General features: G+C 49.4%; 1 protein-coding gene across 1 annotated transcript in view; it reads right to left on the bottom strand.

Moving 5' to 3' along the window:
* The window catches only part of PSMA1 (proteasome 20S subunit alpha 1), a 356,676-nt gene that overhangs the window by 73,625 nt on the left and 262,377 nt on the right, over nt 1-20,674 (bottom strand). The window contains exon 7 of the mRNA XM_069623735.1: nt 17,718-17,847. Within this exon, the coding sequence (XP_069479836.1) occupies nt 17,718-17,847 (130 nt within the window). The remainder of the gene's footprint in view (nt 1-17,717; nt 17,848-20,674) is intronic.

The raw sequence follows: 20,674 nt of genomic DNA on the forward strand, positions 1-20,674 counted from the left end.
TTGAGGCTCCACACCGGAGGAAATCTCTTCTCGGGAGGGAAACTCCTAAACAAACCTTTAAGGAAGTGCTTAATCAGGCGGTCGCTGAATAATGGTGCTGAATGTCGTTGACGTGTAAACCTGGAGATGGCGGCCAGGTGTACTTTTATCGACGACACTGATAAGCCCTTTTGAGCTAAGAACAGCAAGTATGGAAGGAGCTGTTCCGGCGTAATCGACTGCGGAACCAAACCTGGTTGATCCACACACCACTGACAGAAACTCCTCCATTTGTACGAGTATGAAGTGTTTGTGGAAGGTGCTCTTGCCGCTTGCAGAATACGACGACACTCCTCCGGAATCGTTAGCTGACCAAATTCGGCGAAGTCAGGAGCCAGGCCGTCAACTTGAGGCTGTCCGGGTCGTGATGCCAAACGATACCCTCCTGTCGAGACAGAAGGTTGGGGATCTTCCTGAACCTCATTGGCTCCGCCGCCGCTATGTGCAGCAGGTCTGAAAACCACACCTGTCTGGCCCAATACGGGGCCACCAGAATCACCCGACATGGGTACTTGAGGATCCATTGCAACGTCCTCCGGATAAGAGGAAATGGAGGGAATGCGTACAGGAATTTGTTCGTCCATGGGAAGGAGAACGCATCCCCCAGTGAGCCCTGCTGAGGCCATCTGCTTGCATACTGCGGGCATTTCCTGTTGTCCTTCGTCGCGAACAGATCGATGGAAGGATGTCCCCACTTCTTGAATACATGTTGTAGTTGCTGGTCGTTCAGCACCCATTCGTGAACTTCGTTCATTTCCCTGCTGAGGGCATCGGCCTCCACATTTCTCACACCTGGCAGGTGGAACGCCAAGATTAGCATGTTGTGTTGCAGGGCCCAATGCCAGATTTTCTGTGCCTCCATCGACAGGGACCTGGAACGTGTTCCTCCTTGTTTCCTTAGGTAAAACATTGTAGTCGTGTTGTCCGTCATGACACGCACCACAGAGTCTCTCAATTGAGGAAGAAAAGATTTTAGAGCCCACCGCACTGCTCTCAGTTCTAGCAGGTTGATATGCAGGGAGGACTCTTGTAACGACCACCGGCCTTATACCTGTAACGTATCCAGATGAGCTCCCCATCCGCTCAGCGATGCATCCGTCACCACCGTCTTCTGGAACGCCGGTTCCACCAGAGGCATTCCTTTCGTTAAATGAGTAGAAACTCTCCACCAACAGAGTGCTCGTACCAGTTGTTCGTCGATGACCAGTCTGTCGGACCAGCGATCTTGGCTCTGCGCCCAACGGTCCGCTAGAAATTCCTGGCAAGGCCTCATAAACAGACGGCAGTTGTTTATCAACGGAATGCAGGATGACATGGTCCCTAGCAGGGACATGTATTTGCGCACCGACACCCTGGTACCGCATCTCCATTCCGACGCCTTGCTTTGTAGCTTCTGTATTCTTTCGCTGGATGGTCTTACAAGGCTTGTGTGCGTATGAAACTCCGCTCCTAGAAAGACCAAGGTCCTCGAAGGCTCTACAGAGGACTTGCTGAAGTTTATCGCGAAGCCCAGTTCCTGTAAGAGGGACATCGTGGCCCCCAGACTGTTTCGTGTTTGTTCCATGGACGAACCTCTGACCAGCCAGTCGTCTAGATAGGGATAGACATGGTGACCGTCCTTCCTTAAATGGGCCGCTATAGGGGCCAAACACTTGGTGAACGTCCTGGGGGAGGACTTGAGACCGAACGGGAGGACCTTGAACTGAAAATGCTTTCGCCCGACGACGAACCTTAAATATCTCCTGTGTCGTGGATTTATTGGGATATGAAAATATGCGTCCTGAAGGTCTAGCGACGACAGATAATCCATGGGTTGCACTGACCTGATAACCTCCTGGAGCTTTAGCATTTTGAATTTTGAGCTCTTTAGCCATTTGTTGAGTACCCTCAGGTCGAGAATGGGCCTCCATTTTCCATTTGGCTTCTTGACAACGAAGAACCGGGAATAAACCCCTTGTCCTTCCTGTGCCACAGAAACCCGTTTTACCGCTCCTTTTTGCAGCATAAGCGCCACCTCTTGTCTTAGAACTCGAAGGTGGGGCTGGGCCGAAAACACTGGCGGAAGACTTGGAGGCTTGTTTTTGAATTGCAGCGCATGACCCATGCGAATCGTGTCCAGAACCCATCGATCTGTGGTGATGCATTTCCATTGGTCGATATGATGAGAGACTCGACCCCCCCAGGACGTTCCGAAGGCCGTCATTGGTTGCTGGTTTGCTTGTCCTTCATCGACGAGGGACCCGAGCCGCGTCGTCTGGAGGCTTGATAATCTCTGCCTCTACGTGCCGACTGGGATGCACGTCTGTAACCTTGTGAGGAGTATGAGGGCCTGTTAAATCCACGGTCCCTAGAGGCTCCAAAGCGGGAGTTTCCGGAAGCACCCCTGAAGGGGCGAAAAGAGCGAAAACTTCTACCTGTCTGGAGGGCGCCGAGAGACCTAGCGGTATCCGTGTCTTCTTTCATCCCCTTCAAGGCTTCATCTACCTTGTCTCCAAATAGATGTTCTCCTTCACATGGCATGTCTAGGACTTTGTATTGGACTTCAGGTCTGAAAGTAGTACATTTGAGCCACGCTTGTCGACGTAGTACTACGCCATGATTGATTTGTTTGAAACCAGACTCTGCTAGGTCCACCGCAATATTAATTGCGTGGTTCGAGGCCTCCTCACCATCTCGTACTAGCAACATGGCTGCTTTTCGATGTTCTTCCGGCAGATGTTCTAGGATAGGGGCTAGTTTATGCCACATCTCCCCATCGTATCGTGATACAATCGCCAAGGAGTTGGCTGCTCTTACCGTCGTGGCGCCGACTGAGCACCTTTTTTCCAAAGGCGTCCTGCCTCATGGCCTCGCTTTCTGGTGGGGTTGAACATTTTTGCTGTACTCTGGCCTTCCTAGCCGCTGCCGCCGATACCACAGAGTCTGACAGAGGCTGTGATGTTAGACATTTTGGAGTGGACTCCGGAGCTTTAAACTTTTTCTCAGTACGCCCCTTAATAGCCGGTTCCGAGAACGGATGACGCATCGTCTTGAGGCCTTCTTGCCACACGTGGTCCAGGATTGGGATGGCAAATACCGATTTCCTCCTTTGGCCCATGTGATCAAAAAGAAAACCGTCTTTCTTTTGCTCCTCAGGAATTAAGCCGAACTCGGAACACGCTTTTCCCATCATTGCATGGAAGGCTCCCACATCATCCGGAGGAGATGGTTATGCCTGGCTCCTCGTAGACTCTACCTCTACATCCGAATTCCATGTTGGGTCTCTCGACGGTGACAGGGAAATGTCCGACCCTGAGTCACCTCGTATAGAATCGGACTCCGATAGCTCACCCTCCTCCTGCGCTCGAGGACGATCCTTCACCACCTGGGAGGCCGACGGGCTTTTGGTCGTCGAGCGAGCTGCTTGAGCTTGTTCGTCGACGGAAGGTGCAGAAAATATCAACGATGAAGTGCCAGGCTGAGGGATCTGCGTATCCAGACGCTGCAGGAGCTTCTCAAGTGTATTAAGCACATCCAGAGGAAAACCCGTCTGGGGGGTCAGCAACGTCGAGGATAGAGGGACCACACCCCCACTCGCACTCGTCGTCGACGTATTGGAAGGCCGTAAGCCCAAGTCCGACGGCTGCATAACCATGCCACATTCTCCTTCCACCGACGACACCGACAAGGCCGTGTCTGGCTGCAGTAGGACCTCAGGGGGGGCCGGGTCACAAACCTCTGGCTGCCAGGCCATAGATTGAGTCACCGTCGACGAAGGAATCCCCACCGCTGCTGCCTGAATAGTAATAGGCATCGTCAGCGACACCGGGGTCGACGAGCAAGTAGCCGGCACCGAGCCTTTAGACTTCGTAGCTGATTTCGTTGCCGACTTCCCTGCTGAAGAGTCTCGACTCACGGAAGACCTGGGACGGTCCCCTGAGGAGGATTTTGATGCCGCTTGACTCTCCGTCTTAGAGGATGAGGAAGACCCAGCATGCTTCCCCGTATGCTTGTCCGCAGGGCTTTTTTCGACAGGCCGCACCTTCTTCGAGGGAGGTTCCGACTTGCTCCTGGAGGCCGTGGAGCCAACTTCTGATGCCGGATAGGCACCCGCTCCGTCGTTAAGCCAGTCGACCAACCTTCTTTTCCGGTCTTTAAGGGTTTTTTGGGAGAAACCCTGGCATATCTCGCATGTATCCGCCGTGTGGTACGGGTGGAGACAGTAGATACAATCCATGTGGGCATCACCTTCATAGACTTTTTTGAGTCCACATATCGCACAAGGACGAAATAAAGCTTTTCCGGACATTTTTTCCAGAATGTAACGTCGCCGAAGCGAAAATACAACCTAATTTCGACTAGCAGTAACCACGAGGATCCCACTACTTTGAAAGACGGTTGAAATCTGAGGGAGCGCGGGGCGGGTCCTGTATTTATAGCATGGCGTCCTGACGGCGCGGGCACGCATGATACAAAACGAGGTGGATAGGACGCATAAGCGTCAAAAAAGTTTTCCTACGGGAAAGGGTCTATATAATGTACCGGGGATTCCCAGCCTGACGACGGGGAATATTCTAAGCATGTGAATCCATGAAAGATCCAATGCTGGAGAAATACAATTACGGTGAGTAATGTATCCCTTCTGATGCGTGTGGAATCTGCTTAGATCACATGCTGTGCATAGATTAGCGAGCAGTGTTAGAAGAAGGAATAGGGATGTGAGAAGGGTCATGAGCAAACGGGTGTCTTAGAATCGCTTGTCCCACTCGAGTATCTGTCTTGAAATGAGTGTCAATGCAGTAGTGCTGAGTAAAAGTGTGAATAGAGCTCCATGTAGCTGCTTTGCAGATGGTGTCAAGGGGTACATTTGCAATGAAAGCCAGAGTGGCCCCAATGCCTCTTGTAGAGTGGGCTCTTGGCGTAAAAGGCAGAGTCTTTTCGGAAAGGGAGCAACATAGCTGGATACAATTGACTATCCACTTGGAGATGGCACCTATAGAGACACAATCTCCCTCTCTGCCTGTAGCTACGGAGACAAACAGTTGGTCTGTTTTTCTTAGCGGCCTGGTCTTGTCTACATAGTAGAGGACCGTCCTTCGCACATCTAGAGTGTAGTTTCACCTCAGCAGAGATTTTGGGTTCTTGGAAGAAGGCCGGAAGCTCAATGGACTGGTTAACGTGGAATTTTGAAATTAATTTAGGTGAGAACTTAGGGTGTGTTCGTAGAACCAGTTTATCCCCATGAACAGTAAAGAAAGGATCCTGCACTGACAGAGCCTGAATTTCACTGACCCTTCTTATGGATGTAATGGCTACTAAGCAGGCAGTTTTATAGGTCAGGTGTTTGAGACTGGCTTTATGCATGGGTTCAAAGGGTGGGCCCATGAGCTTAGCAAGCACCACATTAAGGTCCCATCCCGGTGGTGGGTTTGAAATTTGAGGGTGGAGTCTCTTTACCCCTTCCATGAAGGCTTTAACCACTGGTACTTTCCACCACGAAACCTTGTTATGGGAGGTGGTGAAGGCTGACCGCGCCGCCAGGTGTACCTTGAGTGAAGTAAATACCAACCCTGCATCCAGCAGGTGGAGCATGTAGGTGACAATATTTGAAGGAGTGCAATCAACTCGGTTGATTTGCTTATTCTGGCACCAGATAACGAATCTCTTCCATTTATCAAAATAACAGAGCCTCGTGTTTTGTTTCCTAGATTCATTTAGGATGTCCATGCATCTCTGTGGTAACTTGAGATGTCCAAACTCCATGACTTCAGGAGCCATGCTGCCAAGTTCATTAAGCTGGGTTGAGAATGCACTGTTTGACCTTGGTGCTGGGATAGTAGGTTGTGCCTAGGATGAGCATCATGTTGACCACTTTCATCGAGAGGAGTTGGTGGAAAAGCGTAGGCAAACATCCCTGACCAGTTCATCCACAGGGCGTTCCCCTTGGAGTCTGGCTGGGGGAACCTGGATGCGAATCCTGGCCATTGTCTGTTTTCGATTGTGGCAAATAGGTATATAGTGGGGAAACCCCACTGTGAGAAGAGAACTTCTACGATTTCTCTGTGGAGACACCATTCGTGTTCTTCTGGGAGGGGATCTCTGCTCAAAGCGTCTGCTAGTGAATTGAGATCCCCTGGAACATGTTGAGACGAGGTAAATGTTCTGTCTGAGTGCCCATGTCCAAATTTTCTGGGCAAGCCTGGATAGATTTGGCGAACGAGTCCCTCCCTGTCTGTTTAAGTAAAACATTGCTGTTGTACTGTCTGTTAAGATCTGTACTGACAGGTTCAACAGGTGGGGCTCGAAGCGCTCTGAAGACTGCCAGAAGCTCTAGCAGATTGATGTGATTCTTGGCCACTGTATGAGACCAGAGACCCTGAGCTGTGTGGTGAAGGAGGTGTGCTCCCCACCCCGACAGGGACGCGTCTGTAGTGACTACAGCTTGCATCTCCGGATCGTAAAAGGGTTTCCCCTTTGATAGGTTCTCTACTGTCCACCAGTGAAGACTTTGTACAAGTATTGGCGAAACGACCACTAGATCGTCCCACTGACCACTTGCCTGAGACCACTGTTTCACCAACCATTCTTGCACGGGTCGCATGCGCGCGTGCGGGACCAGGTAAATACATGACGCCATCATGCCTAGCAAACGCATCGCTTTACGCACCCTTATCTGGCGACCGGACTGATTGAGGAATTTGCAGAAGTAGATTCCGAATTCTATCCTCTGATGGAAAGGCCAACCCCTCGAGTGTTTAGGACAGCTCCTAGGAACTGTTTGGAGGTGCTCGGCACCAGGTTTTATTTTTTTCTCGTCGATAGAGAAATCCAGTTCGAAGAGGAGGTTGATCGTTCTTTGGATGTTGGATCTGCAAATTACTGGGGTCTCCCCCATGATGAGCCAGTCGTCCAGTGAAGGGTACACTGGGATTGCCTCCCTGCGCAGATGTGCTGCCACCACCGCCAGTACTTTAGTGAATACCCTTGGAGCCGAGGCTATACCGAAGGGCAGCACGTTGAACTGGTAGTGCTGACTGTCCACCTTGAAGCGCAAGAATCTTCTGTGCGCTGGGAACATGGAAATATGAAAAAAGGCATCTTTCATGTCCAATGTTGCCATGTAATCCCCTCTTTTTAGGAGTGGGATTACCTCTTGGAGAGTAGTCATGCAAAATTTCTGGGGCTTGACATACTTAAGTAGTAAGTTGAATAGATACCCTTGTTTACCTGGTTGCCCGGGACGAGTTCTATCGCGTCCTTTGTGAGAAGATTGACGATTTCCTCAAGGAGGATCTTTTGGTGGTCCAGGGAATGTATTTTCTGTCGTGGTGGGTGGTTTCAGGGCGCTCTAGCAGTTCGATGCAGTATCCTGCGGACACTGAACAGCACCCATCTGTCTGATGTGATCCCTTCCCATGCTTGGGTGAAGTTGGAAAGGCGGCCCCCTACTGGGCATGCGTGGGAAGGGACCATGAGCGGAACGTCACTGCTTTGCGGGAGGCGTACCGCCTCTGCCGGGGCTACCTCTACCACGGCTCCTCTTGTTACCTCTGCCGTAACTTTGGGTAGTCTGCTGGTTGCCACCCCATGATGTACCCTGTCCCTTTGCATAATTGGAGCCCCTCTGTGAATTTTGGCCGCGTGAACGACGAAAATTACTATTCGCTCTTTGATTAGGGGGCTTATTTGTCAATTGTCCCAGGGACTTTAGAGTATCTTACTCATCTTTGGCAGTTTTCAGTGCGTCCTCTACCACTTTGCCAAACAAGACATTCGGTTCCACCGACATGTCAATAAGGGTTGCCTGGGTCTCGGGTTTAAACCCTGACTGTCTTAGCCAAGCGTGCCTTTTAATGACAGTGCTCTCTGCTATGAGCCGGCCTGCATTATCTGCTGCGTCAAAGGTTGTCTTCAGGATGTACCCGGACACAGCTCTACCCTCCGACGCGATTTGGGCCAACTGACCCTTTAGTGGTTCCGGTGCGGAGTCAATGAGAGCAGCTACCTGCTCCCACTGGTGACAATTATAGCTTGCCAGCAGAGTGGTGGTGTTAGCTATTCCTGCCTGGTAAGCGGAAGTGGAGGCTACCTTCCTTCCTAGCCCATAAATTCTTTTGCTCTTTGTCTAGGGGAGCCTCAGATGAGGTGTCCCCGCTCTTTTTCTGGTGTTTGTAATTACCAAGGAGTCGGGCTTCAGTTAACCCCTTATGTAAAGATGGTCTGACTGTGCGGCCCTGAACATCTTCTCAATTCTAGGGTTCACAGCCCTGGTGAGATTAGGAGTGAGAAAGGAAGGATCAATCCTACATTTGATTTGAGAATAGGAATGGCTTGAGCAATGGGTCTTTTGTCTCCCACTAGCTCCTCTGCAAAGTCCCTCTCCTCTTGCGCCCCCTGAGTGTCTATGCGGAAGTGCTCTGCCGCTCTAGCCAAGACCACATTTAGAAGGGGCTGGTTATCCACTGGAGAGTCGGTAACCTGAGGTTCTTTGTGAACAGGAGTCTCTATATTGTAGACCTCTGCGACGTCTTCCTCCTCCCCATCCTGGCCCTCGTCATCTCCATAATAATCTACCCCCATTTGGTCGTCCAACACTTTTAAGTCTGGATCCTCACTATAGTGTTGTGGATCCTCACTATAGTGTTGTTAAGGTTGGATGCAGTAAGGGTCTGAAATCAGGCCCCGAGCTGGAGTCTGAAATCAAGGTTTCTTACTAGGAGGCTGAGGGTCCCTGGATCCTGAAGGAGTAGCGTTGTCTGGAGTATAACTGAGGAAGTGTTCTGGGTTCTTCGAGTAGAAATCAGCCAGGGAAGACATTCTCTTCATTACCCTGTCTATATCTTCACTGCTCCATTCTCTGGAGCTGGGATGACAACCTCCTGTGAAGGTTCCCCTTCTATTCCCATATCGTGAGGAGTGGGAGGAATACATTTGGTTTTAGGGGCAGGGACAGGGGGTCTTGGATTTTCCCTTATCTGAAGACTCTTGTCTGTCCTTCTGTGTCTGTGGTGTAGAAGTAGTGTGATGACTTTTTCTGCTGTTTATCCCCTTCCCCCTGAGTAGAAGAGCGTTTTCCTGATGTTTTCACCTTCTTTGAGCTTTTCAACACCTGGCGTCAAAATTCGGGGGTACTCTCTCTCTCTTTCGAGTGTGCACGTCGGGACTCTGAGGCAGACGCCTAATGGGCTGCAGGAGCTGACTTCTGGTGTGCGGCCTGGGGGTGGAGGTCAGATTCGTCTTATGACCAACGTACCTCCGTGACTTTGGGAAGCGAGGCACTCTTGGCAACTGTGGACGGTTGCCTTGTGTCATGCGGCGATCTTGACCAGGAACGCTCAGAGGACACTGATTTGGTAGGCGCGTGCCGAGTCTCGGTTGGATTTAAGAGTGTTTATGTGTAGTTGTAGTGTGGGTAGCGCTCGTGTCGCTGGGTTGTTTGTTCTTCGGACCGGCGTCGATCTTCGATGTCTCCACATGGGAGTGAAAGAACGTGGAAATTAATAATTATTTTTTGTAAAATGGCTGAAAGCCAGGGAACTCCGCACAATGCTTCCGACAAGTATGGCGGAAAAAAACAATCTGAGGGTCCTACACGCGTGAGGGATCATGGGTACAGTGGACGTCACACTAGGGATAGTATTACTGGCACGCCCCGTGTCGACGCCCATTTTTGAGTTTAGAAAAACAAACTAATACTCTGCAGCTTCCACTAGATGTCGGCCTATGCACAGCATGTGATCTAAGCAGATTCAACAAGCCTCAGAAATATGACAATGCATTACTTACCGTAAAAGCATTTCTGATGGTTGTATCTGCTTAGATTCACATGCTGTGCATAGGTCCGACATCCAGTGGTCACTGCGGAGTATTGCATTTTGTTTTTCGTAGTCGAAAAGGGACGTCGACAAGGCGTGTCTGAAACACTATCCCTATAGTGGCGTGCATTGTACCCACAATCCCTCACGCGTCGAGGTCCCTCTGTTTGTATTTTTCTGCCCTGAGGGAGCCTTCTAGACGTGAGTGAGTACAGAAAAGAGAGAGAGATATAAAGGAAGTCTATGTTCCTTCCATCCGAGCGGGGAGGAAGGGTGGGCGCATGTGAATCTAAGCAGATACAACCATCAGAAATGCTTTTACGGTAAGTAATGCATTGTCTTCTGATGTTTGTTAATCTGCTTAGAATCACATGCTGTGCATAGACTAGCGAGCAGTACCCGGAGTTGGCGGTGGGTTATTAGAAGGAACAGTAGAGAAAAGGTGTTGTAATACTGCCTGTCCCACCTGGGAGTCAGATCTAGAGTGTGCATCTAGACAGTAGTGTTTTGTAAAGGTGTGCATAGAACTCCAGGTAGCCGCTTTGCAGATGGACTCAAGGGGAACATTTGCAATGAATGCTATGGATGCCCCCGTGCCTCGAGTAGAGTGTGCTCTTGGCCTAAAGGGCAGTTCTCTCTTAGCAAGAGTATAGCAGAGAGTGATGCATTAAACAATCCATCTAGAAATAGTGGACTTTGAAATCGCATCTCCTTCTCTTCCTGCTGCCACCGAGACGAAGAACTGATTAGTCTTCCTCAGTGGTCTGGTTCTTTCCATGTAGAACATGACCGCTCTGCGTACATCTAGTGTGTGCAGAGTCCTTTCTCCCAAATTGGAAGGATTTTGAAAGAACGTTGGTAGTTCTATAGATTGGTTTACGTGGAATTTAGAAATAAATTTCGGGGCAAACCTAGGGTGAGTGCGTAGAACCACCTTATCTCTGTGAACTGTAACGAAGGGGTCTAGAATAGAAAGAGCCTGAAGTTCACTTACTCTCCTGATGGAGGTGATAGCTATTAAAAAAGCAGTCTTAAGAGTGAGGTGTTTAAGAGATGCTTTGTGCATGGGTTCGAATGGAGAGCCCATGAGTCTGGTAAGTACCACATTAAGGTCCCAACCGGGAGCTGGGTCAGCTATCGGGGGGTGTATTCTCTTTACTCCCGCCATGAAGGCTTTTATAACAGGGATCCTCCACCACGACACCTTGAGTTGGGAAGTGGTGTATGCAGAAAGTGCCGCTAGGTGGACTTTAATGGAGTTAAACACTAGACCTGAATCCAAAAGGTAGGTCAGGTATAGGACAACATGTGTGGGAGAGCAGTCAATAGGGTTGATGCTTTTACTCCTGCACCAGATGACACATCTTTTCCACTTGCTAGAATAGCAGTGGCGAGTGTTAGGTTTTCTGGCTTCCCTGAGGATGTCCATGCATTTTTGCGGGAGCTGTAGATGTCCGAACTCTATGATTTCAGGAGCCAAGCTGCTAAGTTCATGTTCTGGGGGCATGGATGCAGAGTCCTGCCCTTGTCCTGAGACAGCATGTTGTACGGGCAGCAGAGTCTCACTGGGGGAGATAGAGACATCTCCATCAAGTGAGCGAACCATGGTTGACGGGCCCACATTGGGGCCACTAGTATCATGGTTACTTGTTCCTGGTGCATCTTGTGCACCACCCTGTTGAGAAGGGGAGTCGGGGGAAAAGCGTAAACAAATTTCCCTGACCATTGCATCAACAGACCGTTCCCCTTGGATTGGTTCTGGGGGTACCTGGAGGCGTAACTTAGGCATTGTGAGTTTTCCAGGGTTGCGAACAGGTCTATTTCTGGTAATCCCCATTGTGTGAAGACGTCGAAGACGATGTCTTCGTGCAGGCGCCATTCGTACTCTTCGGGCAGGGGGAAATCTCTGCTGAGTCTGTCTGCCAGCAGATTGAGTTCCCCGGGTACATGTAGTGATAGTAGGAACATGTCCTGTTTGAGAGCCCACTTCCATATATTCTGGGCCAGTTTGGACAGGCCTGGAGAGTGGGTGCCCCCCTGCTTGTTGATGTAGTACATGGCTGTGGTGCTGTCTGTAAGGACCATTACTGTTTTGCCTTGTAGGTGTTCCTGGAAGGCTCTTAGCGCCTTGAATACAGCTAGTAGCTCCAGTAGATTTATGTGTTTGGATGCTACGTTCGGAGTCCACACTCCGTGAGCAGTCTGATGGGATAGGTGCGCCCCCCATCCTGTGAGGGATGCGTCTGTGGTTAGAGTGGCTTCCGCCGCGGGTGTGGCAAAGGGTTTCCCTTTTTCCATGTTTTCCTTTGTCCACCACCGTAGCGAGAGAACCAAGGCTTGCGAGACCACAACTAGATCCTCCCATAGTCCGCTGGCCTGACACCACTGGCTGTTGAGCCACTCTTGCATTGGGAGCATGCGCAGGCGCGCGTGAGGTACCAAATAAATACACAACGCCATCATTCCTAGCAAGCGCATTGCTTTGCGTACCGTCACCTCTCGACCGGTCACATATTGAGGGATCTGAAACAGCATGTTTTGGACCCTCTCTTTGGAGGGGAAGACGAGGCCGTCCTTTGTTTGAATTAGAGCCCCTAGGAATTGCTTGATTTGACTGGGGTCTAGACTGGACTTCTTTTCGTTGATGGAGAAGCCCAACTGGAACAAAAGGTCTACCGTCTTTTGGGTATTGGAGAAGCATGTTTCGTAAGAATCCCCTGTTATGAGCCAGTCGTCGAGGTAAGGGTAACTGGGATGGACAACCTGCGCAGGTGGGCCGCTGCCACTGCCAGCACCTTCGTGAATACCCTTGGTGCTGATGCTATGCCGAAGGGTAGCACTTTGAACTGGTAGTGTTTGCCCTCTATCATGAACCGGAGGTATTTTCTGTGCACTGGCAACATTAAAATATGAAAGAATGCTTCTTTCATGTCCAATGTTGTCATGTAATCTCCCTGAGAAAGCAGTGGGATCACTTCCTGTAAGGTTACCATACGAAACTTTTGGGGTTTGATAAACTTGTTCGCTGGGCGCAGATCTAATACAGGGCGCATGGTTAGATCCTTTTTGGGTACAAGGAAGTACACTGAATAAATACCTTCCGTTACCTGAGATAGAGGCACGACCTCTATGGCTCCTTTTTCCGCCAGTTGTTGTACTTCTTGGAGAAGGATGGCAAGATGTTCCGGTGTCATGCGACGTCCCCTCGGGGGTCTGTAGGATGGGGAACTGTTGAATTCGATACAGTATCCGTGGGCTACGGTGGAAAGCACCCAACGGTCTGACGTTATCTCCTCCCATGCAGGAAGAAAGGATGTTATCCGGCCCCCGACCGGTGTTGCATGGGAGGGGACGCGAATCTTCGCGTCACTTGGAGTTGTTGGGGGCTTGGGAGCCTCTGGGGGTGGATCCCCGACCTCTCCCTTTACCCCGGCGTTGGCCTCTTTGGCTGTACTGCCCACTATTGGTCTGGTAATTGGTGGCAGGGTATTGTTGATGCTGACTTTGTTGTTGGCGTTGGCCACAAAAAAAGCGTTTGTTGCCATAGCCGCGTCTGGTAGTGGGCTTAGAGATTTGGTCAAGAGTCTTGATAGTATCGAACTCTTTTTTAGCCATCTCTAGCGCTTCATCCACCGCTTTCCCGAAGAGGTTAGAGTCTTCCACAGGTTTATTTATTAAAGACGCCTGTGTCTCCGGTTTAAACCCTGAGTTGCGCAGCCATACATGGCGTTTTAGGAGTATTCCCTGCACCAGGGAACGTCCCGCTGTTTCTGCCGCGTCCAGAGAGTTTTTTACAATGCTCTGGTTCACCTGGGTTCCTTCGCCAATAGTTGAAAGTAGGCGTGTACGTAAAGGCTCCGGTGCTTCCTCGGCGTCCTTGCGCAGTTTGGCCCACTGCGCGTCTGCATAGCTAGCAAGCAAAGAATTGTTGTTCGCAATTCTTGCTGAGAAGGCAGCCGAGGAAGTTACTCTTTTTGCAAGGGCATATAGCCTTTTGCCCTCCTTGTCAGGGGGTGCCTCACTGGTGGAAAGTGGTACCCCTGCCCTCTTTCTAGTATTAGATACTACTAGGGAATCCGGAATGGAATGTCCCCTAATGTAGAGCGGGTCTGAGGGAGAAGGAGTGAAAAGTTTTTCAATTCTCGGATTGACCCCTCTGATCAATGCGGGAGTGGCCAGCGAAGGGATGATTCTTCTCTTCACTGAAGCTAGGAGGGGAATGGTCTGGCTGACCGGGGGTTTCTCTTTAATTACTCTTTCCACAAAGTCTAATTCTGGAGAGAGCTCCCCAGTGTCCAGTTCGAAATGTGCTGCTGCTCACCGCAACAGTGCATTGAAAGTGGGCTGATCGTCAATTGGAGACGTTTTCCTAACCGGTGAATTGTCAGGAGGATTTAAGTTTAGGACATCAGTGTCGGAATACACTGATACGGATTGCCAGGGGTGCGAAGGTCCTTCTTCTGTGTTTTCTCCGAAGCCTTCTTCTATAATGTCTGGCCTGTCTTCCAGACATTACTCCTGGTTCTGTCCTTCATCGTCCATGAAATCATCCTCCTCCTCCAAGTATTGTTCCTCCCCAGTGAGGTCGTATACATTATGGAAGTCTGAGGCTGTGTCCACCTGGGGATCGACTAGCCTCGGATTTTTGGCCCTGGGGTCCTCCTGAGGCCCTTCTCTAGTCCTCTTGGGAGTTTGAGAGGTCTGGGTATTCATAAACCTTTCCATCCTCTCCATACAGAGGTGGAGTCTTTCCATGGTTTCATGGGGTACCCCAGAGCGGTCTGGCGGGGGAAAAATAGAGTCATCTAGCTGGAAACGGCTCGACCTCTCCCAAAGCGTCGAGGAAAGTGTCCCGTCGCCCTCCGAAAAGCCTTCAGGTGTGCTGGGTGACCCCCCCGACTGAAGGGGGTAGTCCCTGCCTTCCTTCGTGCTTTTTCGGCGTGTCTTTCGACTTGTGCGTAGCGCTCGACGTGACTTTCGGCGTACGCTTCTGGGCGTCGGCTACAGCGATCCTCGCCAAGCTCTCGGCGACTTGTTTGTCGGCGACTCGTTTGTCGGCGGAAGCTTGCGTTTTTGACGCTACGGGTGTCGATAGCTCTATGGCGGTATGCGCCTTTTGTTGATGCGCGCCGGCCGATGGTTTGGGGGCGGCGCCCTTATTTGCCGAAAGCCCAGTCGCTGGTCGCGGCTGCGAGAGGGGCTTCGAACCCGAACGGTCCGAGGAGGCCGCCGGTGGAACCTGCGTCTCCTTGGGCGCCGAAGCTCTCTTCGTCTTAGACGAAGAAGAGCCGTGGGTTGTGTGCTTAAGTGTGTTTTTGTGTGCGTCAATGTCGCCGGGGTGTTCATCCCCATAAGCAGGGCGTGAGCCGAGCCCGTCGGGGCCGGGGACAGACGACGAAGCGCGCGAGCGCTCCTTAGAGGGGTTTTCGACTTCCGTAGCGGAGGTCATGTTATCGCGTTCCTCGTCACTGTCGGTGGTAGCAGCGGCGGGTGAACCTTCGGCCTTCGACATCGCGTAGGCCGCCCACCTTTTAACCCTATGGTCTTTTAGAGTTTTAGGCTTAAGAAGCCGACAAGCCGCGCAACCTTCCTCCTTGTGATCGAGGGGCAAGCAGCGGTTACACCGTGAATGCTTGTCCTTCCAAGTAAATTTGCCTTTGCAAAGCGGGCAAAATCTAAAGGGTGTCCTCTCCATAGCCGAGGTAATAAATCGTGATAACCACCCCAAGGGAAAGGAAGGGGAAGGGAAAAGGCATTCTCAGAAAAGAACCAGAGATGTCCCACGACCCCACTCTCCCTACTGTATATGGCCTGCGAGGCCAGGCCACGTGTTCGGCAACGCCGAAGGATCTCCTCCGCTCGACCCTCCGTCGAAGATCTTGCTCGGCGGAGAACAGCTTCACAACTGCGTCGAGGGAGGGAGTATGTGTTTAATATTAATGAGAAAACGACCAAAGGTCGAAGAGATGAAATTTGCAATGTCTCTCGAGGAGCTCCGTGTAAAGGCGACCAGTAGCTGGGCGGAAAAAAACAATCTGAGGGACCTCGACGCGTGAGGGGATTGTGGGTACAACGCACGTCACTATAGGGATAGTGTTTCAGACACGCCTTGTCGACGTCCCTTTTCGACTACGAAAAACAAAATGCAATACTCCGCAGTGACCACTGGATGTCGGACCTATGCACAGCATGTCATTCTAAGCAGATTAACAAACATCAGAAATATAAATACAAATATTTTATATAAGTGTGTAGAGTGTACTTGGATCCTTGTATTTGCTGATTTCAAGGTACAGCTCTACAGATCACATTACCCCTCCTAAGATAAGCCTGGCTGCTCAGCCAATATACCGACTTGGGTAGCACAGGCCTAAATTAAGAGTTGGGTCCCTAATACCAAGAGATAAGTCTTCTGAAGTCCCGCACCAGTTGGACTTCAGAAAAACATAACAATGATCTCCAGTACAGCTCAGTGTAGTCAGCCACTCGTCTGAAATTTGGTACAGTTATTGGCGCAGACGGGCTAAAAAACGGTGGTGTGGAAGGTTGCCCAGAGCAATTGCCAGTGGTTTAGATTCATTCGAAACCTTCCACCCATCACTTTTGTGGTCAGTTTGTTTCTCCTTGTGAGGGAGGGTATGCCCAGACGTGGGTCCCTTGCTCGCTGCGCCACAGGGAACCAGGCTGAACCTCACTGAGGAGGTCCAACAAGGCCGAAACATGGCTGGGGTTGCTTGGTTTTATGTGCAGAGGGGACCTGGCCTAGCAGTTCGGGCTGGGCTGCGACCTTCGGTGGCGGCAGCTGCTGACTGATTTGCACATGGCTGGTCCCCTTTTGCATTGGCGCAGACGGGCTAAAAAACGGTGGTGTGGAAGGTTGCCCAGAGCAATTGCCAGTGGTTTAGATTCATTCGAAACCTTCCACCGATCACTTTTGTGGTCAGTTCTCATCCAGCAGCATCACATCTTCACCAATCTCAGCACCCACACTTTGGTCGGCTAAAAAGTTGCCTATCCATAAAAATCTATGTTTTCATTTCATTTGGATTACTAAAATAAACACAAACTATCCTACAACGCAACGCCTATGTACTTCACAATGAATCATGTACAATGAACTGAATATGTAATGTTACTAATGTATACAAACAAACCCCATTACACCAAAATAGGTGAAATTAGAAGGGATACTTCACATGAAAGGGCAGAACAGTTTTAGAGAGAGAGAGTACTGTCCAGCACAACAATCAACACAAATGATACTTTATTATTCTTCAGGTAACATTCTTACAGCTCAATCAACAAAAAATTGACCAGACCAAAAAAAAAAAAAGTCTCATTTCTATTCCATCATCAAATTGTCTAAAATGTATTTGAGAACAACTGTTAATACATTAGAGATCATTCCACATCATTCGGTCACAATGGCTCAAGTACATATCAGAGACCGCCATACATATACAACATTCTCGCCACATACTTTTCTGTACAAGTCTGTGTGCAAACGGAATATTGGCATGTCCGGAAGGAGGCTGAATTTTCAGCCGTTAAGAGAAAGAAGAAAAAAGAAATTGAAAACCAACTGGAACTTGCATTTTGAACAATAAACCATACCACCACTTTTCTTTAGCTGACTGCTAAATTTATCTCACAATAACCCAACATTCTTCTGTTCACTAGCAGAGTGTGTGATCAAACCACCTTCAGAAAATCAGTGATATAATTTGACAATGTTTAAGGCATACAGTGGTTTACGTCCTCTACTTGGCATCTTACAAAATGATAAATCATTTTTTGGCTTGTCCATTTACCGTCATCACCCGGCTATCCAGATCTACATTAATATCAGTGAATTACAGTTTAAAAGTTGAGACGAGCACTCACATTCAGAGAATTCAGTCATGTGCCTCTCCAAATACGTGCGAGCCGACTGTGAACGAGCTCCTATGGACATGGCTTTGCAGTCAAAATAGTTAGCAGAGGGGCACGTCTGGAAAATATGAGGTCCCATGTCCTGGTGGGAAAAAAGATGCAAGAGTATCATCTTAGTCACCTACATCTAGTTTCCATAGAAATGAAGATTAAAACACGAGCATAATAACTGCCATTTAACATGTACCACTGTTACATGAATTGCCCATCTGATAACATCTAAGAAAGAATGCACACAAATCATAGTCGCACAGCTGTTCAAACCAATATGGGGACAGTAGGATATTTTAGTGTAGTTCATTAATAGTGGCGTCAAACTCAATGAAATCTAAGAAAAAACCATGCTACGTGAAAACAATCCAACGATCATACACACTCAACAGTTGTTAGGACCCATATGCAATAAAACACACGTTCATGGAAAACGTTATAATACATAGAAGCCTACAATAGCCGTACAAAAGCCTATAAATATTACAGTATCGTCGTCCCATCACTACCGACATGCAAGTTACTTACCTGTAACTATTGTTCTCCACCATGGGTCTGGCATGCTCATGAATATTCAATCGTCAGGATGGGAATCCTCAGTAAAAGAACAAGTTAATTACCAACTGTAACGTTCTTTCGACTGGATGTTCCTCCCACGTATTCCTCATTTTATGATATTTGTATCTTGCCAGCTTCGCTGCTTCAGAAAGAAATTCTCGGCAGAGGGCGCTGTGCACGAGGTCGTGGCGTCTATATCCCTCGACGGGCTCCGTACCACGTCAACGTCACCACCAGTATAAGTAGCTTCTGCAGCGCCCGTTGGCTTCAGTTCAGTTTTTGAGGAAATATTCGAGGAACACCCAGGCGTGCCTCATGACTGAAAACTCTGTGAGAGAGAAGTGTAAATAACTCAAACTGTACTGCGGGGTAGGATGGGAGGGGCAATGAGGAATACGTGGGAGGAACATCCAGTCGAAGAGAATGCATTACTTACCGTAAAAGCATTTCTGATGGTTGTATCTGCTTAGATTCACATGCTGTGCATAGGTCCGACATCCAGTGGTCACTGCGGAGTATTGCATTTTGTTTTTCGTAGTCGAAAAGGGGACGTCGACTAGGCGTGTCTGAAACACTATCCCTATAGTGACGTGCGTTGTACCCACAATCCCTCACGCGTCGAGGTCCCTCTGTTTGTATTTTTTCTGCCCTGAGGGAGCCTTCTAGACGTGAGTGAGTACAGAAAGAGAGAGAGATATATAAAGGAAGTCTATGTTCCTTCCATCCGAGCGGGGAGGAAGGGTGGGCGCATGTGAATCTAAGCAGATACAACCATCAGAAATGCTTTTACGGTAAGTAATGCATTCTCTTCTGATGTTTGTTAATCTGCTTAGAATCACATGCTGTGCATAGACTAGCGAGCAGTACCCGGAGTTGGCGGTGGGTTATGAGAAGGAACAGTAGAGAAAAGGTGTCGTAATACTGCCTGTCCCACCTGGGAGTCAGATCTAGAGTGTGTATCTAGACAGTAGTGTTTTGTAAAGGTGTGCACAGAACTCCAGGTAGCCGCTTTGCAGATGGACTCAAGGGGAACATTTGCAATGAATGCTATGGATGCCCCCGTGCCTCGAGTAGAGTGTGCTCTTGGCTTAAAGGGTAGTTCTCTCTTAGCAAGAGTATAGCAGAGAGTGATGCATTGAACAATCCATCTAGAAATAGTGGATTTTGAAACCGCATCTCCTTCTCTTCCTGCTGCCACCGAGACGAAGAACTGATTAGTCTTCCTCAATGGTCTGGTTCTTTCCATGTAGAACATGACCGCCCTGCGTACATCAAGTGTGTGCAGAGTCCTTTCTCCCAAATTGGAAGGATTTTGAAAGAACGTTGGTAGTTCTATAGACTGGTTTACGTGGAATTTAGAAATAAATTTCGGAGCAAACCTAGGGTGAGTGCGTAGAACCACTTTTTCTTTGTGAACTGTAACAAAGGGGTCTAGAATAGAAAGAGCCTGAAGTTCACTTACTCTCCTGATGGAGGTGATAGCTATTAAAAAAGCAGTCTTAAGAGTAAGGTGTTTAAGGGATGCTTTGTGCATGGGTTCGAATGGAGAGCCCATGAGTCTGGTAAGTACCACATTAAGGTCCCATCCGGGAGCGGGGTCAGCTATCGGGGGGTGTATTCTCTTTACTCCCTCCATGAATGTTTTTATAACTGGGATCCTCCACCACGACACTTTGAGTTGGGAGGTGGTGTATGCAGAAAGTGCCGCTAGGTGGACTTTAATGGAGTTAAACACTAGGCCTGAATCCAAGAGATGGGTCAGGTATAGTACCACATGTGTGGGAGAGCAGTCAATAGGGTTGATGCTTTTACTCCTGCACCAGATGACAAATCTCTTCCACTTGCTAGAATAGCAGTGGCGAGTGTTCGGTTTTCTGGCTTCCCTGAGGATGTCCATGCATCTTTGCGGGAGTTGTAGATGTCCGAACTCTATGATTTCAGGAGCCAAGCTGCTAAATTCATGTTCTGGGGGCATGGGTGCAGAGTCCTGCCCTTGTTCTGAGATAGCATGTTGTACGGGCAGGGGAGTTTTACTGGGGGAGATAGAGACATCTCCATCAAGTGAGCGAACCATGGCTGTCGGGCCCACATTGGGGCCACCAGTATCATGGTCACTTGTTCCTGGTGCATCTTGTGCATCACCTTGTTGAGAAGGGGAGTCGGGGGAAAAGCGTAAACAAATTTCCCTGACCATTGCATCGATAGACCGTTCCCCTTGGATTGGTTCTGGGGGTACCTGGAGGCGTAACTTAGGCATTGAGAGTTCTCCAGGGTTGCGAACAGGTCTATTTCTGGGAATCCCCATTGTGTGAAGACGTCGAAGACGATGTCTTCGTGTAGACGCCATTCGTACTCTTCGG

Source organism: Ambystoma mexicanum, chromosome 11 (genome assembly GCF_040938575.1).
Source record: "Ambystoma mexicanum isolate Mex_15411 chromosome 11, UKY_AmexF1_1, whole genome shotgun sequence".
In the NCBI taxonomy this organism is placed as follows: domain Eukaryota; kingdom Metazoa; phylum Chordata; class Amphibia; order Caudata; family Ambystomatidae; genus Ambystoma; species Ambystoma mexicanum.